Source organism: Balaenoptera ricei, chromosome 6 (genome assembly GCF_028023285.1).
Source record: "Balaenoptera ricei isolate mBalRic1 chromosome 6, mBalRic1.hap2, whole genome shotgun sequence".
NCBI lineage: Eukaryota > Metazoa > Chordata > Mammalia > Artiodactyla > Balaenopteridae > Balaenoptera > Balaenoptera ricei.
In genome coordinates, this window is record NC_082644.1 from 3,305,619 (window position 1) to 3,325,037 (window position 19,419).

Here is a 19,419-nt window from a genome sequence, read left to right on the forward strand (position 1 = left end):
GTGGCAGAATGCTACAGGGGAATGGAAAACAAATCCACAGGAAAGTCTAAAACCTCACCTGAAGGAAGAATTTCCAAGTTAATCGCTAACGAACCAGGCATGTTTACAAAGGCCTATGCCTTTTCCAAAGCTGACTTTTTTTTTTTTTTTAAATTTTTATTGGAGTCTAGTTGCTTTACAATGTTGTGTTAGTTTCTGCTGTACAGGAAAGTGAATCAGCTATACGTATACATACATACATCCCCTTTTTTAGATTTCCTTCCCATTTAGGTCACCACAGAGCACTGAGTAGAGTTCCCTGTGCTAAACAGTAGATTTTCATTAGTTATCTATTTTATACATAGTAGTGCGTATATGTCCATTCCAATCTCCCAATTCATCCTACCCTCCCCTCCCCCCTTGGTAACCATAAGTTTGCCCTCTACATCTGGGTCTCTATTTCTGTAAAGCTGACTTTCTTGAAATGCTTCTTATTTATTCATCTGATAAAGGTGCCAATGTGCATTTGAATGGTTTAAAGTCAGAGTATGAAGCTACAGCAAAAATACACTGGATAATTGGTACCTGAAATAACAGGGAACCACTTTCTGGCACCTATATACTCCTAGTTACCTCTTGCAAAAGGAAAATTGAAAACAGGACATTTTGTGGCCATTTGTGGTTCCTCGTGTTATTGGACTTGTGGGTTATTTCTGTAACATGGTTGGTGGACCACCCCGAACGTGTCCTTTGGTGAACTCCGAAAAAAGTCTTCCTCCAGAAATAGCTCACACATTAGCCTCTCCTGACCTGAGGGAATGAAGTGACAACACGAGGGACACAAAGCGAAGCAGCCGCCGCTCCTGCCAGCGACAGGAAATAGCCCGTCCCTTCTAGGACCCGCAGGGCTGGCGCCAGGAACAGCCGTCTCACTTTCTCAGCACCCACAAGAAACGGAACTCCTCCTGGAACCGCAAAGCACACGTGGTGGGCAACTCATCAGACGGCTCTGGACACACCTGGGTGTGTGCACGCCTCGTACGCAGGTCATGGCGGGGTCCTAACCCTCCTGCTTCTTTGTGACGGTGACGGGGCTGGTGCAGGGACCACCCAGCCTCTCATCCACTCCGTCTGGTCAGAGGCTCTCACCACCCCTCGCCTGCCAACACCTGGAGGATGAGGAGGTGCTGGTGGGCACGGTGGGCACCACGCACCTGCTTCTCATCTGGATGGGTGAGCACCAAGGCCACCAAACCCTTACACTCACTGGAAGGACCAGAAACAAGGTGTGCAACGTGGTACAAGGGCTTAGTCAACGCAAGTGGTTGCTCATGGGAATTACACTCATTTTGTTTGGTTTCAGCAGTGGTCTACCGTGTACACAGGTAACATTCCAGGAGCACCACTTTCCATGCTGTATCCATCACCTCCTTGTTGAGTTATTAACACTGCTGCATTTAAACTCCTAGCCAATCAGCCCAGAAACTGAAATCTACATCCTGGTTAGCACGTGGGCACCTTCCTGTCAGAAATGGAGACTTAGAGACCATGGGTCCTCGAGTGGCACCACCGTGCGCGTATTTTACGATGAGGATAAATGTTCTGCCGTTTCCTCTGTCTTGCCTGGTTGTTCTGAATGTTGCCCCGTGTTACTTGTGTCCTGAAATGACTGTTACTATGCACGGTAACTACCAAAGCTGAGCTGGAACATCAAGTGCCAGGATCACGAGTTCTTTTAAAAACTCCAGTGTGTCTTCCTTCCGAGGTTTTAGAACAGCCAACTGATTTCTCGGCACGGCCACCGGCTACAAACACGACCAGAGGGTTTTGATGCCCCGCCTTGCGCCCAGGCTCTGTCTCCGAGGCACTGGTGGCTGCTCCTTCCTCTCCCGGCGCCAGTGGACGGAACAGAAGTGAGCCCGGGGGACCCCGGCTCCACCAACCTCCCAATGAGAGAAACGACATACAGGGGTCACTTGCCAAGACTGGACCCACACCGTCAAGACTTCGCACAATCTCCCTGGCGGGGCCGCTACGACTCCAAGGTAGCCCTCACAAAGCCACGGCTGAGGTCCATGCCCCAGCCCCACTCTGTTCCCACGCTTCCCTCCTCTCCCGGATACGGGGCTCAGAGCCCCACCCTGGCTCTTTATACCTGGGACCACCTCTGCTCCAGGCCAACGGGAGCCACAGGCTTGGTCTGCAGTCCCTGGTCTGGTCCCCCGAGAATCCTCCCCGAGGCCCAGCCCAGCAGAAAGACCCCGTGGGGTCCAGGGACCTGTGTGTGCACACGTTGCCATGGTTACCGCCCCTGCGCAGGTGACATCACTTCCTCCTGACCTGCAGCAGGAGGAAGGGGCCGTGCCGTCCCATCTGCCCACTGTCAGCATGGAAGGTCCGGTCACAGCCACTTAATGACCACAGGACCGGGGAAAAGTCCCGTAAAAGAGGGGTTCGGACTGCACTGTCTCCAGGGTCCCTTCCAATGGGAAAGTTCTACGGTCCCATCGTTTTACGTGGTGGGGAGGGAGTTCCCCTCTACCAGGTGAAGCATGCAAACACACACATAGTGTTTTCGTGACCATGATACTTTCACTAGAGGGGAGAAGCTGCAGGATGCTGCCTGGCCTTGAACGGCCGTGTAAAGGGCAGCACAGGCAGTGAATGTCGGGGCACGACTGGGAGAAGCCTGGACTTGTCAGACACCCCATCACCTGGCACCTAAGGAGACAGAGTGTTAGCCTCTGGTCTTTTTTTTTTTTAAGATTTTTTTGATGTGGACCATTTTTAAAGTCTTTATTGAACTTGTTACAATGTTGCTTCTGCTCTGTGTTTTTACTTTTTGGCCGCACAGGATGTGGGATCTTAGCTCCCCGACCAGGGATCGAACCCGCACCCCCTGCATTGGAAGGTGAAGTCTTAATCGCTGGACTGCCAGGGAAGTCCCAGCCTCTGTTCTTTTTCAGAGCGATTAAGATAAAATGAGGAAAAGAGATTAGCAATGCAGGCCTTCCTGGGGCAGAGACTCTTCTGGGGGTTAGAGGGCTGTGGGCTGGGAGGTACACGAGGGAAAGGGCGGCAGAAACGGAGCAGCTGCTAAGTCAGATCCGTGGTCATTTCACCCTCACCCCCACCCGCCAGGTCATCACCGGAGATGCTCAGAAAGTACCTCCCGGGCCTTCAGGTCAATCAATCAGGCTTGGTTCTCACACCTGAGATAGGAAGCATGTAGACTCCTGAGGACCCACGGTGCCCCCTCCGGCCTCAGTCCTTCCTGACGTGAGCTGGTACGTGGGAAGGGGATTTGCACCTTTTGGCCAGAAACTCATTCATGAGAAGCCAAGCACTCCCCCTATGCCACGGGTTATTTCTCCCCCACTGGCCAACAGTCTAGAAACTTCAGCCAGGTCCCCGGGAGCACACATGACCTCTGGCTGCTGGTGAGAAGCTGCACAGAGACCGCTCTCAAAAGACGTGGCCTTTAAACCCACAGTCCACGAATTAAACTGATCTTTAATGATAGACAACTGCTATGTTCCTTGAAACAAATTAAAACTCCCATATAGACAGAACATATGCTTAAGGAAAATCCACTTTACATCCACCCCTACAATATTCTGTACGCATTACATTGCAACATTCCAAGAGGCCTTTTAAAAGACTCAAACATACATACAATATTTTCGTTACTGTAATACTTTCATTAGAGGGGAGAAGCTGTTTGAGTTTTGTCTTCTGAGTCAAGAGTGAAAGAATGAATTCATTACTGCTTTGAATCCTTAAGGATATTCACTTCTTGGATATCTCTCTCTTGCCTTAGAAAAACAAGACAAAAGGAGATGCTGAAATGATCTGCATAAGAACAACGGACATTGAGGGTGCCGGCCCCCAAGGCCCTCCCCGTATTTTCTGACACGGGACACAACTGGACAGCCTACCTGCCCCTCGGTTCTCGGTGTCCTCATGCAGCAGCTTGCCCACGGAGTTATACCACTTGAGCTGGGGCTCAGGGAGGCCATAAACACTACAGTTGATCAAGGCACTGTTCCCTTCCTTGACGATGATATGGTCGGTTCTGGCAATGACCACGGGCACTGAGCCCACGACCATGTCAGTGCCATTTAAAGTGCTGTTGGCCACACTCTTAGCAGTCGCCAGAGTGGACACTAGGATTAACAAGGGCACAGAAGGCAGAAAGCACCCAGGCAGAGGGCGCGCCACTCCGTCCATCTTCTTCGCTTGCTCTGTAAGGCAACAGAGCCGGTCGGCCAGGGGAGTCTTCTAGCAGACAACACCCGGCTCACAGCAGGCCAAGGGCCAAACCCGGCCTGGGTCCATGGAGTTGGCTCTGGATTAAGAACCTCTGTAAAGAAAAAAAACGAACAAAAAAAACATGTAAATGTTAGCACCCATACTTTAAAAGGATTATTTATAAAATGTTAGAAACCCTGCTAAAGTACACATCTGTGTAATTTTTAAATAGCACACAAATTCAGAAGATGTTCCAAATATTCATGGAAATCGTGATGATACCCGTCTGTTATTTTTGCTACTGAAACATATGACTCTTAGCAAGAACACGTTAACTTTGTACCACACGACTTCATGGGGCTCAAAAGCTGACCCCTGCTTCTTTCATCCCGCACCTCGAGGCCTCCTCCCATCCCTCACCTGTCCCCGTCGTGGACCCCGGTGGTGCACCTGGGTCCTCCTAACTAACTTCTCTCTGCTGGCTGAAATGAATTCCAGCTCCTGCAGTGTGCACCTGGGCTCTGCCACATCGGAAGGGCCCCCCCGAACCAGTGCGGTGTCCCCCTTACCCCCACCAGGACACCCCCTTCCCCTTTCAGGCAACTGCCCTGGCTCCTGGAGCTTCCGGGCGACCCTCACCACCCGCCCTCATCACTCACTGAACGCCTTGCTTTCCATCTTCACCTGCCTCCCTGGATACAGGGGGTGACATGACAGGTGGCTGCACTTCTTCACCCAAGGATCTAACCTTCACCTACACCTCTGCCCTCCATTTCGTCCACTAATCACACGGCCACACCCTGGACCCTTCTTCTCTCCAAATTCTGAATTCTGGAGTTCCAGGTCATTCTGAAGTTCTCAATACCCGTCTTTCCCTGCACCCCACCTTCTCAGTCCCCTCACTGGGTTTCCTGGCCGTCCTACTCTCCTCAGGTCCTCCCTCCCACCCAGCTGGCTCGCTTCCTTTCTGCCCCCGCCTGCACCCGGGCACATGGACTGCGCCCCCCGCACCCTCAGCCCTCACCCTCCCGCCACAATCCCTCTGCCAACGCCCAGCCGCGATCCACCCATCGCTTGTCGTCCCAGCTCCTACTCCCCGGAGGCTGGAGCAGGACTGGGAGGGCATCCTACACCCATGACGTGACCGCAAAAATAAGGGGACGGTCGCCAGCCCCAGCCAGGCCCTCCGTGACAGCTGGCAATCCAGGAGAACTTCACTGAGGAGGTGGCCCCAGAGCTGAGGGCTCTTTGGGAATCAAGCATGCCTAGACCCCAGAGAAGAGCATTCCAGGAAGAGCCAACAACCAAAGCAAACGGGGCGCTACGAGATGGGCCCAGGTCACCTAGGGCTTTGGAGGACAGAGTAAGGAATCTGGATTTTAGCTGACATTCATTGAAAAATGTTAAGCAGGGGAGGGACAGGATATGATTTGTCTTTTTTAAGATCAACTTTACCGTGGCATAATTTACAAATTAAAAAAGTGCCCATTTTACGTATGCATTTTAATAGGCTTTGACAGATTTATACACTCACAAAACCACTACAATAAACAATACATAGAATGTTTCCATCACGACCAAAAGTTCCCTTGTGTCCCCTCCCAGTTTTAGTTTTGCCATGGACCCATTCCAGTTACTTTTGTGTACGGCGTGAGGGAGGGACCGAGGTTCATTTCTTCCCCACACGGACATCCAGCCCTTTCTGCACCACCTGTAGAAAAGACCATCCTTTATCAGTGGATTGTGTCTCAAACACAATGAGTCTATTTCTAAACTCTTCCTTCTGTTCCACTAGCGCCAATGCCTGCCCCGAGGCCCATGTCATCCTGACCGTACTGTCTGCCTCATCTTTCTTGGTATCTACAGAGTCTGAAATTGTCCCTGACACTTTACATGCCCAACAGATTGCTGAACGAATGAATCTGTCTGCAAAAGCAGAAAGCAGAAATTATCACTCCAATCGTGTGGACGGTAACACTGAAGAGGTACCAGGCGTGATAAAGCAGCCTCGGACCAGACTTCTTCAGTCGGAAAGACACGCGTTTTCTTAGAGCTACAGCCTTCCACACATACACCCCACGGGGCCGGGTGCCTTCCTGCCCAGGGCGGCCCACACGCGACTTCCCAGTAGGAATCGTAGGGCCGAAGAGCGTGACAGACACCCTGCCGTGATTCTGTCAATGGTTTTCTATACTTGGGCTCATCTTGTGATTTCCTTTTAGCAGGAAAGCTGACCTGCTCCATACAGAACGCTTAAGAGCATGGCCTCAGGTTAGAGAGCGACTGGGGTCCCACCTGGATCCAACCACCCTGACGGCCTGGGTGTTTCCGGCCCAGGACTTACCGAGTAAGGACTGTTACAAGGATTCATGATCAAATATACATCAAGCATGCATTGCTCAGCTTGAAAATAAAAGTTACTAATGCAGCATATAAAGCATCCTTTACTGAAATTACGCTTCTCGAGTTCATTCTTCTTTCAGGTTGTTATCACACCTTGTTTTTGGTTTTGTTGAATACATTATGACTACCATCCCACCACCAGAAGTCATGACAAATGGTTTCCGGCGCTGGGTCCTTTGGTGGGACTCAGGTCTGAGAAGCATGAGCGCCACGGGCAGCGAGCGCCTGGGGACACTCCCTCCCTGGCACGAGGCCAGGGCAGACGCCGACCAAGGACCTCAGGGAGGATCAGAAACAAGTCGGCGAGGGAGACAGGTTCTCATAAATATGTGCAGTAAACACACTGTGACCTTCTCCCCCACAACTAGGGACAATGCAGCAAATGGGAGATCACAATGGGTTTTAAGGTGCGTAAATCAGAGCTGCTTTCAAACAAAGGCTGGCCACATGGTTTGTACTTCCCAACACACTGCGCCAGCCAGGACAAAGGGAAGGGGAGACGGCTGTTCTGTCCTCTTTTAATCACGTCAGTGGGTGCTCTGGGCTGGGCACACGGCGACCGCTCTGCAAGGGCTCGAGCTCGCTGGGAGGCCTGACCAGGTAGGGGAGAGGCTCCCCTCTGCTGCGGGCACGCTGACCCATCCCTCCCCTCCCTTCCCGTCTGAAAAGTCACTGAGGCACTTCGGAAACGCAGTGCGTCACCTATGCGCTGTTGGGAAGCCAAGCGTTTGTACTCTACAACTCTCTGTGAACACTCATTTTTGAAAAGAAAGCACTCATTTCTGAAAATGCGCACTAACGAAATTAACAGGTTTCGGTAAGAATTCACCATCCCTCATGCCATGCCCTTTCAGTTCAGATTTTCAAAAAAGTATTTATCATGTGTTGGGCACACCGCCAGGGGCTTGGGGGCGGCAGGGGGCGTTGGGAGCGCTACGAACTCAACAAGCCATAGGCCGTGTCCGCTTACAATCCCCTGTGGAGAGAGACAGGTAAATTCAATGTGCTGTGCAGGTGTTGGGAGACTGGGGGTGGCTGGCGGGTGACACTGGGAGTGGCTGTTTGCCGCTGGCCTCCCCTGCAGCACCCAGGCCCACCCCAGCTCCCCTCCCCGCCTCCAGGAGTCCCACCGCTCACCCATCCCAGTCCTAATCGTCCCGGGGCAGATGCAGCTTGTGCCAGCCTCCTGACACCCCTCCCACCCAGGCCCTTGCGCCTTTTCTCAGCTCCGAGGAACAAGGAGAACGCGTGGAGGGCAGGAACTCGGTGCAGTTCTGCAGAGTTCCCTCCACCTCGGCCGCCCATGGTCCTGCTTCCCTCCACACCTGCCCTGTGGCCACACCGGGGTGGGATCCACCGGCACCTGCTCAAGAGGAGGGAGGTGCCAGAAGAACATAAAGACATCGCATCCCTCTGGATGCTGGGGAAACGTTCCACGAACATACTTTGTTCAGCCTGTCGGACTCTGCAGACAGCATCGTGACAAGTTCAGTTGATAACACTGTCACGCTGGGAAAGACATTTCAGCCACTGTAGGATTAACCACGAGGACTGTAATCCGGCAGCTTAAAACGCAGTCCTTCAAAATACAACAACGAAGGCCACAGATTCCCAAACCGGGGCTTAGAGACAGACACAATGGACAAATTGTTAAGGTTCACATGTTTGCTCAGGGCCTTTGGGAAAACGCTCACAGAATACTTGACTTTTTTTGTTTTTAATGAATGAAACAAAAGAGAAAACGCTTAGCAAATATCCAATGTCCTTTCTTTAACTTGACCCCTTTCTTACTTTCCAACAATTGCATCTTATCTAAAAGCATTTTAATAAAATGCTTTGTGGAGGCTTATTTGCTATCTCTGCACCTACAATAAAACGTGACTATTGACCATGAATTTCTGGAGTTGGAAGGAAAAGGGCCTCTTGTTTCAGGGTGTTTTGAACTACATGAATGTACAGGATTGTTTTTTCTTGGCAGTGTTCATGCTGGCATTTCCCCATCAACTGTGATGAATAATTTTATACTTCACAGAACGGGGTTTTGTCACAAAAATATACGAAGAGTTATCACCATTTTTCATTTGTGCATAAACGATGTGACGGGCACAGAGGCCACCTTTTAGATAGGACACAATGTTGATAGGTCCCTACTCATCAGGCGAGGTGGGAAATCTCAACTTCCGGTGGAATGGACAAGGCCTGACGTGCTCATTACATCGTAGGTGCTAACGTTCAAAACCGGTAGCCAGCTGCGGCCACCCTAGTTACAGATATCTTTCTCCAACTTCCTTTCCCATGTGTCATAATCAATGAAAAATACCTATGTTAACCTGTTTTACAAACATGGTTTAAAAAAGATTTTCTTTTGCAATTTTAAAGAAAAATGACAAAATTCTACCAGCCCATTCTTTCTCCCCTAACTTGAGTTTTTAGGTAGTTAAGGTGATGTCTGAACATGGGCTACGGGAATCCAAAGTCAAAGATGAAGAGCTCTGTGGAACAAGCATGTTCCTGCCACGGTGACTGTAGCCCAGCATCACACCATTTAAGCTCTAAATCAGCTAAGTTCTATCTCAATGTCCAAAGTCACGCTACAGAAAGAGGTTCAGATGGTCCTTCTTTCTTCCCGACATGTGTCCTAGAATCCGTCTGTGCAGGGATTCCTGATGTCTCTAACCACACAAAGGTAACTCCTGACTCAGATGGTGATCGTTGCATGAAAGGATGAAGAGCATCCTGTTTAGGTGACTTTCAGAAGCACCCAGCATCACTCCAAATCACTACACTTTAACTGAGAAGATTCCCCGTGCGAGGCACAGTGCCGGGGTGTGGAGCGCACAGGGAAGACACGGTCCTTACCCCTGTCACCCAAGAGTCGAGGAGGAGGACAAAGTAAATCAATAATTACAGGGCAGTGTGGCAACTGCCCCATCAGAGAGGGGTCAAGGATCCACATGGTACAGGACAGGAGACCCAAGTGGTAGAGGGTCCAGGAAGAACTTGCTTATAAGAAGTGACCCTGCGGTTTAATTACAAAGGGGTTCACCAAGGGGGCCAGGGGCCAGAAGCTGACCCTATAAGAGGAAACGGTGATTAGAGAGGACCCAACACACTCGGGGAAAGGTATGCATTAGGCATCACTGGTGACGTGCACAAGACGGGGGGCTGGAAAGGCAGAGTGCCTGGATAACAAGGGAGGGGGCCCTGTAACACCAAGGATGGGGCGCGCCCACAGGTAACGGGGGGAGTGACCCCCAGACAAGGCCGGCAAGCTCACTGAACAATTCAGAAGGAGCTAGAACAAAAGGCCTCATTCCTACTTTATCAACTACACTGATGTTCAGGCCTCTATTTTTCTGATACACAAAAGGCACCTACTTTTCAAAAACGGATCTGTTTTAAATCACTGTTTTTCAAACCTAACAATGAATGACAGGCCCAGAAATGCCATCTATGTAATATGTTATTTTTTATGGGTGCATCGTATGAAGAAACCCTTCTTGGATCTTCATCACATTTTTTCCACAGGGTACGTTTTTTTGGTTAAAAGTAAGAATCACATAAAATAAAGCTCTCATAAATATAATGGCTAGAAAAGAAGAAAGAGAAAAAGAAGAGTATTAAAGGCTTCCCTCTGCAGACAATGACTATCGTCAGGTGAGATACAAATGGTCCCATCGTATGGGTTTGTTCACAGAACAAGAGCAGTAGATCTGGAAGAACCTGGGTGTCTCTTCTCAGAGGTGTTTTTTTTTACACAAGATGAGAAACGGAGACCACAGCAGGTAAGCAACTGCCTAGGGTCACACAATTTATTGGCTTCAACCCAGGATAAAACGTCACGCCCATGTCAGGCCTGATATCACATGAAAACCTCTCGGCTCCATAAAGGCGATTTTTCATTGTTCTAGCAGTTGAGACAGGCACAGAGGACTATTCTAATCACAAGCGTATCTTTTAGAAGGGCTTATTGATGTTTTAGCGTGTATTTAGCATCTTCTAATTGTCATTCTAAATGAATAGGCTAAAACACTTTTGGGCCCAATTAATGCAAATTCTTAATTGATCGGAGAGATACTTCCTCAGGAATCTGACGGTCCAGGGAATAAGCCAAACCTGGGAACTGAATACAGATGGGACACATACACTGGTGGATGGTGCCTTTGTGCTACCAAACCTGTTCCTGAAACATATCACGATGCAGATAAAAGGTGAGGATGCCCAGTAGTGGGGTTGCTGGGTCATATGGTAGTTCTATTTTTAGTTTTTTAAGGAACCTCCATACTGTTCTCCACAGTGGCTGTATCAATTTACATTCCCACCAACAGTGCAAGAGGGTTTCCTTCTCTCCACACCACTACTGGGCGTATACCCTGAGAAAACCATAATTCGAAAAGAGTCATGTACCACAATGTTCATTGCAGCTCTATTTACAATGGCCAGGACATGGAAGCAACCTAAGTGTCCATCATCGGATGAATGGATAAAGAAGATGTGGCACATATATACAATGGAATATTACTCAGCCATAAAAAGAAACGAAATGGAGTTATTTGTAGTGAGGTGGATGGAGTTAGAGTCTGTCATACAGAGTGAAGTAAGTCAGAAAGAGAAAAACAAATACAGTATGCTAACACATATATATGGAATCTAAGGGAAAAAAAAAAGGTCATGAAGAACCTAGTGGTAAGACGGGAATAAAGACACAGACCTACTAGAGAATGGACTTGAGGATATGGGGAGGGGGAAGGGTAAGATGTGACAAAGTGAGAGAGTGGCATGGACGTTATATATACTACCAAATGTAAAACAGATAGCTAGTGGGAAGCAGCCGCATAGCACAGGGAGATCAGCTCGGTGCTTTGTGACCACTTAGAGGGGTGGGATAGGGAGGGTGGGAGGGAGATGCAAGAGGGAAGAGATATGGGAACATACGTATGTGTATAACGGATTCACTTTGTGATAAAGCAGAAACTAACACACTATTGTAAAGCAATTATACTCCAATAAAGATGTTAAAAAAAAAAAAAAAGGTGAGGCTGCTGTGTTGGCATTTTTCTCTTCTCTTCCCTTTGAAACGCTGATGATCAGATCCTATACGGGACCTAACGCTGGTCCAGAAGCACCTGGAGCTGCTTGTCTTTCTCTGCCTGTCTCTACCACTAGATATTTTGTCCAGCATCTCCCACCACCACTTAAAAAAACTGGGTCCTTCCCAAACATCCTCCCTACTCTTTGGAACGTACCTATAGGGAGATACATATTTCCATCCTAGTGCAGTTAAACTTCTCTTACTGGCTGACCTACAGCACAACTTCAGCCAACCTTCAATTCTTCTTGTTTTAATTTCATTGCAAGCCCATTTCCCAAGATGCTCTTGATGTATTTCATGCATAAGCTCCTCTGTCCAGAGTGAAGCCAGACAGGAGCTGGTGGGCATATGGGAACCTGGACGCATCAACAGGCCAGCCTGGAAAAGTGGCCAGAGGATTCGACATCTTGGGGCGAAGTTTGATGGACACGCTGACCCCCGGCTGCCTGCCCGCAAGGCCAGCGTTCTGCCCGGACAGAGGGGCAATCCGCCCTCCCGGCCGACTGCCAAAATCAGAGACCAATATTCTTAACTTGCTTCCTAAATATGATGTTTAGGCCCGAAGCGATGGCGAGTTTAGATTTTCTCGCGGATTCTGGCACACGCCGTAAACACTTAAGGCCGTGGCAGTGAAAGCCCCTTTCTCAACCCCATCTGCCTGTACACAGACCACCTCCCAACTGCCAAGGGTGAGGCACTGTGTGGACTGAGGGGGGCCCTTTTCCAGAGAAGCCATCCCTAAGGGATGACTGATTATTTCTCCTCCGAATCCACCATCCTGTGACCACAACGAGCAGGGGTGTAGCTGAGCTGTGGAGGGAGGGAACAGGGAGGTGTCTGTGTCCAGACCAAGGTCCCCCTGCAGGGAACAGTCAGGGCAGAGCGCCAGGTTGCCAGCCGTCCGGGACTCGGTGGATGGCCAGGAAGTGGCCTGGGTACCACACAGCACGTGGGGACTTGTCCTTTGCCAGGGATGCACCTTCCTGAGTGTCCCCTCCATCCTGTACAGCAGGGCGCGAGCTCCCGAAGCCTTTAGACCTCCACCCACACCCTCCAGATGCCTCACCTCAACACAGAGAGGAAGCAGCTCGGGTCCCTAGCGGCGCCTGTACGCGCAGGCGGGATGGGGTGGCTGGGGGCTGCGGGGAGGGACCCTCCTCCCGCGCGGCAGGGGCAGGGCTCTCCCTCGGCCCCACCCCTGGCGAGCTCCGCGCCACCAAGGAGCCCCGCTGCTCGCGTGGATGGCGGTGAGGACCCGGGTGCCGTGGCCGCACCACCGACCGCCCCCTCTTCAGACCAAGGCCCACCACGGAGTTGGCCCCTGCTGTGCCCCTGCCCGGGCCCTGACAGCTCCACTTCGCTTGCTAATACCCGACAGAGAGGCCCTGCAACTGCTCTTGCGACCTGGGGGTATCACTGTTATCCTGGCGACGCTGTGACCAGACAAATTCTCTATAAATTCTATGTGAACTACAGAAAGGTGTGGTTGGTGCTCAAATACCTGCTGCCATCCTGGGCACCAGGCGTTCGTTACGTACTTTCGTAAATGTCTGGTAGCAGCCTGTGCATGGGGAGGCCTCAAGGAAAACACACCAGGAACACTCTTTAGTTAACACAATCCACACTTCCCAGGGCTCCTCACTGAAGGGTAAAAGCCGGAGGGCCGGGACTTCCCAGGTGGCGCAGTGGTTAAGAATCCGCCTGCCAATGCAGGGGACACGGGTTTGATCCCTGGTCCGGGAAGATCCCACATGCCGCGGAGCAACTAAGCCCGTGCGCCACAACTACTGAGCCTGCGCTCTAGAGCCCGCGAGCCACAACTACTGAGCCCGTGAGCCACAACTACTGAGCCTGTGCTGTAGAGCCTGTGAGCCACAACTACTGAGCCCGTGCATCACAACTACTGAGCCTGTGCTCTAGAGCCCATGAGCCACAACTACTGAAGCCCGTGCGCCTAGAGCCCGGGCTCCACAAGAGAAGCCACCGCAATGAGAAGCCCGCGCACCACGATGAAGAGTAGCCCCCGCTCGCCGCAACTAGAGAAAGCCCACGCACGCGCAGCAACAAAGACCCAACACAGCCAAAAATAAACAAATAAATAAATTTATAAAAAGAAAAAAACAAAGCCAGAGGGCCTTCCCACGGCCACTACAGTATCTGCTCACCGGCTGCCTCCCAGACTCAATTTCTGACCTTTTTGCCCCTCTCGCTCCCCGCCAGCCACTTGGGCTCCGCGAACCCCGGGAGACGCCAGGCTCGCGGGAAGCCGCCCGCGCCATTCCTTCCTCTGGTCCGAGCCCCTGGCATGCTGGCAAGGCTCGGCAAGGCTCCTGCACACCCCCGTTCTGACTCTCAGATGTCACCTCGTCAGCACCCTCCCCGCTGTGTGATGGGAGTCCGTGTGCTCCCCCCTCCCTCTCCCCGGGGGCTGGGCTTCTGTCCCTGCCGAGGGAGGGTCGTGGTCACGTGGGTTGCCGCCCCCCTCAGGGCAAGCACCTGGCTACCCACTGGGTGAGCTTAAACCGCTCTGGGCCCTTTCCTTTAAACAGCTGACTAACTCACTGGGCATCCACATTGGCCCTGCTTTCCTCCAAATTCCACCCATTTCTTAGGACTTCTAGGTAACTGTGTCCATCCTTTACCACAAATCTAACTTTAAAACATAAACCAAGGTTTCCCCAGAGCTCAGTCTTCACAGCACATCCTTCCCTTGCAGGAGAGGCCGGTGCTCCCACGTGGACCTGGGCGCGGAGGCCCAGGACCTGGGCGGGGACCATGGGGGCCCCGGGATCCGCCGTCGGAGGACTCGGGCCTGCGAGGTGAGTGACGTTTACGGGACTCTCTTCTACACCTGAAATGTACATTCCTATGACTGCTGAACTGGAATTTATATTTCACAGCGTCAAAACCATCCCTCATTCCTTGTCTTGCCGGTGTCTATTAAGGCCATTCAGAGTCACCGCAGAGGAACTGGATCACCCAGGGTTTCTTCTTTCATCAGGATAAAATCTCATCTATTTGAGAAAATATGCTCAGTAACTGCAGAGAGTAGTTAAAATTCTTTTCTTTCTCCCTCCTTTACCAGCCCATTTTCACAAAGTGTGATTGTACGACCAACGTGTTTCCAAATCACACGAGTGTTCTCACTAGACTCTCTCTGAGAACTGGATGTCAGGAGAAACAGATCAGAAGAGATCCTGAATTCACACTCTGCTTGATTTCATTCTTATTAACAGCAAGAAGACAACAGCCCTTATACTCACCTAGCATTTATGGTTTACAAGACACACCCGAGGACGTCACCCAGCCTCGCCTTGCCACGAGCCTATGACGTGGGGAAGGACCACGTAGGTCTGTCTACAATGACAGCCGAAGAAGCAGAGGCCAAGCCGCCAACCTGGGCGTGGAAGCCCCTCCAGGACCACATCACCCCAGGGCTCCTGTCGCCTGCCCACGGTGACCTGGGAGTGGACACCACAGCCCCGGAAAACTGGCTTAATGCCACTAACATCCAAACTGTCACAACTGTTATTTTAAAATGATAATTTAAAAATATTGTGATTATGTATTATTTAAAAATTTTGTGCATAGAGCAATACTCTTCAAAATTCAGTTGGACCGGAATAATCTTCTAGCTGAGTTCAATGCATATATCCTAAGGTCAATCCTCCCCCAAAGTTAAGTGGGTTTCACTGTGGCACTATGGAAAATTATCTTAACAGAAACACCAGAAGAAAGTTGAAAATGTGGATTCAGTGGTTTCCATGCAGAATCTCTGAAGGAAGCTTTGCTTTTCTCTCAGCTCTGACAGGAGAAGGCCTTGCTAGGCTGAGCACACTCTGGGTATTCTCAAGAATTTCTCAGTGGGGCAGATTCAGCTGAGTAATAAAAACAATCAGGACTCAGTCATCCCAATTAAGCGGAACTCCAAGTATTTAAGAGACCACTATTATCACTTCGGTTCCAATTGCTGTGGGGCTTAAAAAAACTTTTAAGACCAGGTCTTTACCCTAAAGGTGCTTACAATCTTGGTGATACCTGTATACAAAATGATACATAATTAAGCACTACTGGGTACATACCACAGAAATTCAGAGGAGGGCCAGCTGGAAAGGTCAAAGAATGTTCACTGGGATTGGCCAAGCCTTGAAGGGTGAGTAAAGGAGACAGGACAGTTTCCCCAGCAGGAGTTAACGGCTTAGTTTAGCAAGTAGGGGTGGAAATAAGCAAGGTCTCCCAATTAAAAACAAAAATCTTCATTACAGTATGTTTCAGCAGGGCCCATGCAGTGGATCTGCTGTGTGCGCTCATCTCAAGCATGCTGGCACATCAGGGCATTCCTCTAGAAGTTCTACTTAAATAAGAGGGCCACCAGGGCTTCTTAGGAGCAATGATAAAGAGGACTTTGGGACAGAGATCCATTCCCCCAGTGAAAGAAGAAGGGGAGACAGCCAACATCTGGAGGAAGGGATGGAAGCCCTACCAAGGCAGGAGGGAATCAAGTCCACTGTAGGTCCTGGGGTCAGATGTACAGGGAGAAATGCCCAGCCCCCCGTAAGGTAAAGGACTGGTAATACTCAGATATTTTCTGGAAATTAACTTCAAGTTCCTCAGAAGTGTTTTAAAATGGAGAAAGCCACGTTACCTTTGGGGAGTCCAACAAGACCTAGACTCGCCCAGAGACCAAGTCATCTAGGGCTGTCCAAACCCTGAAGGACAAAACCCTTCCCTCCAGCACATCCAGTAACAGAGCAGCCCAGCCCAGCCCCGGCTTCAGCATCGCGGCAGAAATCTACCAAATGAAACTAACAACAGCATCTGAGAAGCAGTCAGGCTCCACGGCCGCTGGAAGTTTCAGCCACCCCACGGCCATCCCGGGGTGTGAAGACCCAGGAGGAAGAACTGGGTGGGAGCCAAACACTAACGCAGTCAGTCTTCACTCCAATACCTTCTCCTGCCGAGGACCAGAGAAAGTGGGCTCTGCACCTTTAAGAAAGCACAGTGGCTGTACACCTACCTACCCCTTTGCAGGCGAGAAAGGGGTTAGCTGGCCAACTTGGGATGGTCCCCACTGCCACCAGTATCCCAGAGCTCTCGCTAGTTTCAAGAGGGTACAGAAAGGTACAGACGTGGGAACAGGCACATTCCATCTTGTCTAGGAGACCTACTGCCTTAATGAATCCAGCCTGCCACCTCCAGCGCTGCTGTCAATGGGTAACTACTCCGATTCACTGATTTTTTTTTTTTAAGGAGCAATCTCTTCCCTTACACTCTTCCTCGAGCCCTCAGCCGACTCAAATCCTCAATGGAAGGAAAGGGTTGGGATGATATCTCAATATCTGCTCAGCAAGCTTCTTCTTTCCCACTGATGACAAAGTCAACTTCAGCCCAGCTTCTGAAAGAGTTACCTTCTAAATCCAGAACTAGGAAGTCCACCCACACCGACTTCCTCTCAGTCTCACTGGCAAGCCCCAGAGGCTTCTGTCCAGAAGCTGGACAGCCACCGGGGAATTAATCCCTTCTTTCTTTCTCCCACGCCTGTCTCACAAAGTCTGTGCCCTGCGGCAATGCGGTTCCGTCTACAGCCCCGCGCGCGGGCTTTCCTGCTCCTGCAGCCTCAGGTCCCCCTGGTTAAGCACCTGAGGTAGAGTCAGTCTCTCTGTCCGCAATCCCTCCAGAAGGTGGCGTCACACACCTGACAGATGCTCCACCTACATGGGCGTTACGATGCCTGCCTTCCCTCCCTGCCCACACGGCTGCCACGTCCAGGTCTGTCCCTGGTTTAAGTGCTCCTCATCCCCTCTGACTAACATCTCTGATGGACCCCGTCCTGGGGGACCTGCCTTAAGTCCCGCCTGCCTGCAATCCACACACCACGTGGCTGCTGAAGTGGGCTGACGCTGAGAGATCTGATTCAGACGTATTCCAGGTCCTCATCCCGCCACCAGCGTACAACTGAAGTCCATGGCAGGACACACGTGATCCTTCATGCTCTGACTCCCGCCTGCCTCTGTAACCTCATCCCTGGAGCTCCCTTGGCACCTCTGCACCGTGCTTCCTTCCATATCCTCACACATCTGGCAAACCCCTACTCAGCCTTCAAGTTCAAAGCCAACCAGGACTGACCAGGTAGCCCCAGACACTCCTTTTCTCACCAACCTTCACCCAGAACTTCATATTTTCACTGTAATCGTCTTTGTGCACATCCATCCCTCCGCTAGGTTATAAGCTCTCAGGTTATCAACATTTGCTGAATGAATCAGTGAATGAATGAGGGAGGCTTATCTGAAGGTACAGATTTGGGGACATCGGCGTGTGGGTGACTGATGCAGTCATGAGGAAAAATAAATCACCCAGAAGGAACACAGTGGACCACATAATGAGAGGACTAAGGTTAGAACCCAGGGAGGACAGACCCTCAGAGAACGAGGGGCCTGTATCCCAGAGCCTAAGGGAGAGGAGATTCAAGATAGATAGAACGGTTTACACTGAGCTTGTCCTGTACAGTGGAAAACAATAATTATTGCATCACTATATAAGGAAGTATCGGTAAAAATCTTACAAAGTTATGCAAACGGAAGCTAAACAATATAGATCCACAGTTTCATTTTCATTAAGATAAGTTTTCATCAAGTCTTACTATTGTTCCCAGGATCGGATTTTGCCAACGCAGGGCTTCCTGCACCATGTTGTCTGAAAAATGTGTTCTCTCTTACTAATTTTTCTACATATAGTTTGGTTTCAACTTGGAGCCACTCCTGTAACACTAAGGTAGAAGCTTTCTTCAGATGAGGTTTTCCAGACACACAGAGATGTCAATTCAACCAGACCATACATTTTTATACGCTATTAAGCCCTTGTACGTAAAAGAGACTGAATAATATGTTTGGAGAGAATGACTGAATTTCTTACATTTAAACCCATAGGTTAGGGCATCTGGTAGTGTAGCTGTTGCCCATCCCCCAGCAAATATGGAGCCCACAGCAAACACTGCTGACGGGTTGTCGGAATTTCCCAGCCAAGCCTGTACAAGCCCACGACATGGCAAGCAGCTCCTACCAACTGGTCAGAGTTGGCCCAGGTGACGTGGCTTCGTTCTCAAGGTAACTATGTTAAACCTGGCTTTCCCGCAGGTCCCTGCCCACATCTGGTCTGCACGGGTGTGTATTCAGCAGAGCAGCTGCCCTCTGTTAAGAGGGCAATGAACAGAAACAAAGTAGTCCAAATGTGACCCGCCCTTCTGCTTTACTTCCTACGTCCTTCCTGCATTACTAGTTGTGAACACAAGTCTTCTTAAGCTCTTAATTCCACACATGCATACTAATGTCATTTCAGATCAATGGAGAGAACTGAATTATACGACACGCTGGTTCCAGATTCCCATCTGCCACGGACCACCTCTAGTTACACACCCTTTGTCGAACTGCCCTGTGAAACCTGGGGTTTAGCTGTATACTGCTTTTTCAGGAAGATAAAACTGGCAGCGGTTTGTCCATCACATGCTCCTGTTTAAAAATCCTCAGTTGATTTCCCATCATTTATCTATAATAGGATGAAATCCAAACTCCTTTGCCCCGGCCCCTGATTCCATCACACCAGATCTTTCTTTGTGTATGGTCGGATGATCTTTCTATGGCTCCTTTCTAAGGCACCAAGTCGTTCATTGACTTATACACACATTTGTTATCTTTCAG

At 50.3% G+C, this 19,419-nt stretch overlaps 1 protein-coding gene across 2 annotated transcripts in view; it reads right to left on the reverse strand.

Annotated features, from left to right (window-relative positions):
• The window catches only part of MFAP3L (microfibril associated protein 3 like), a 43,412-nt gene that overhangs the window by 20,399 nt on the left and 3,594 nt on the right, over window positions 1-19,419 (reverse strand). Inside the window, exons 1-2 of one of the 2 annotated variants that reach the window (XM_059926748.1) lie at window positions 5,868-5,941; window positions 3,918-4,342 (exon numbers count right to left, since the gene is read on the reverse strand). In XM_059926748.1, the coding sequence (XP_059782731.1) occupies window positions 3,918-4,209 (292 nt within the window). In that variant the 5' untranslated portion in view covers window positions 4,210-4,342; window positions 5,868-5,941. Of the gene's footprint in view, window positions 1-3,917; window positions 4,343-5,867; window positions 5,942-19,419 lie in introns of those variants that run through there. The other variant, XM_059926747.1, reaches the window with a different exon arrangement.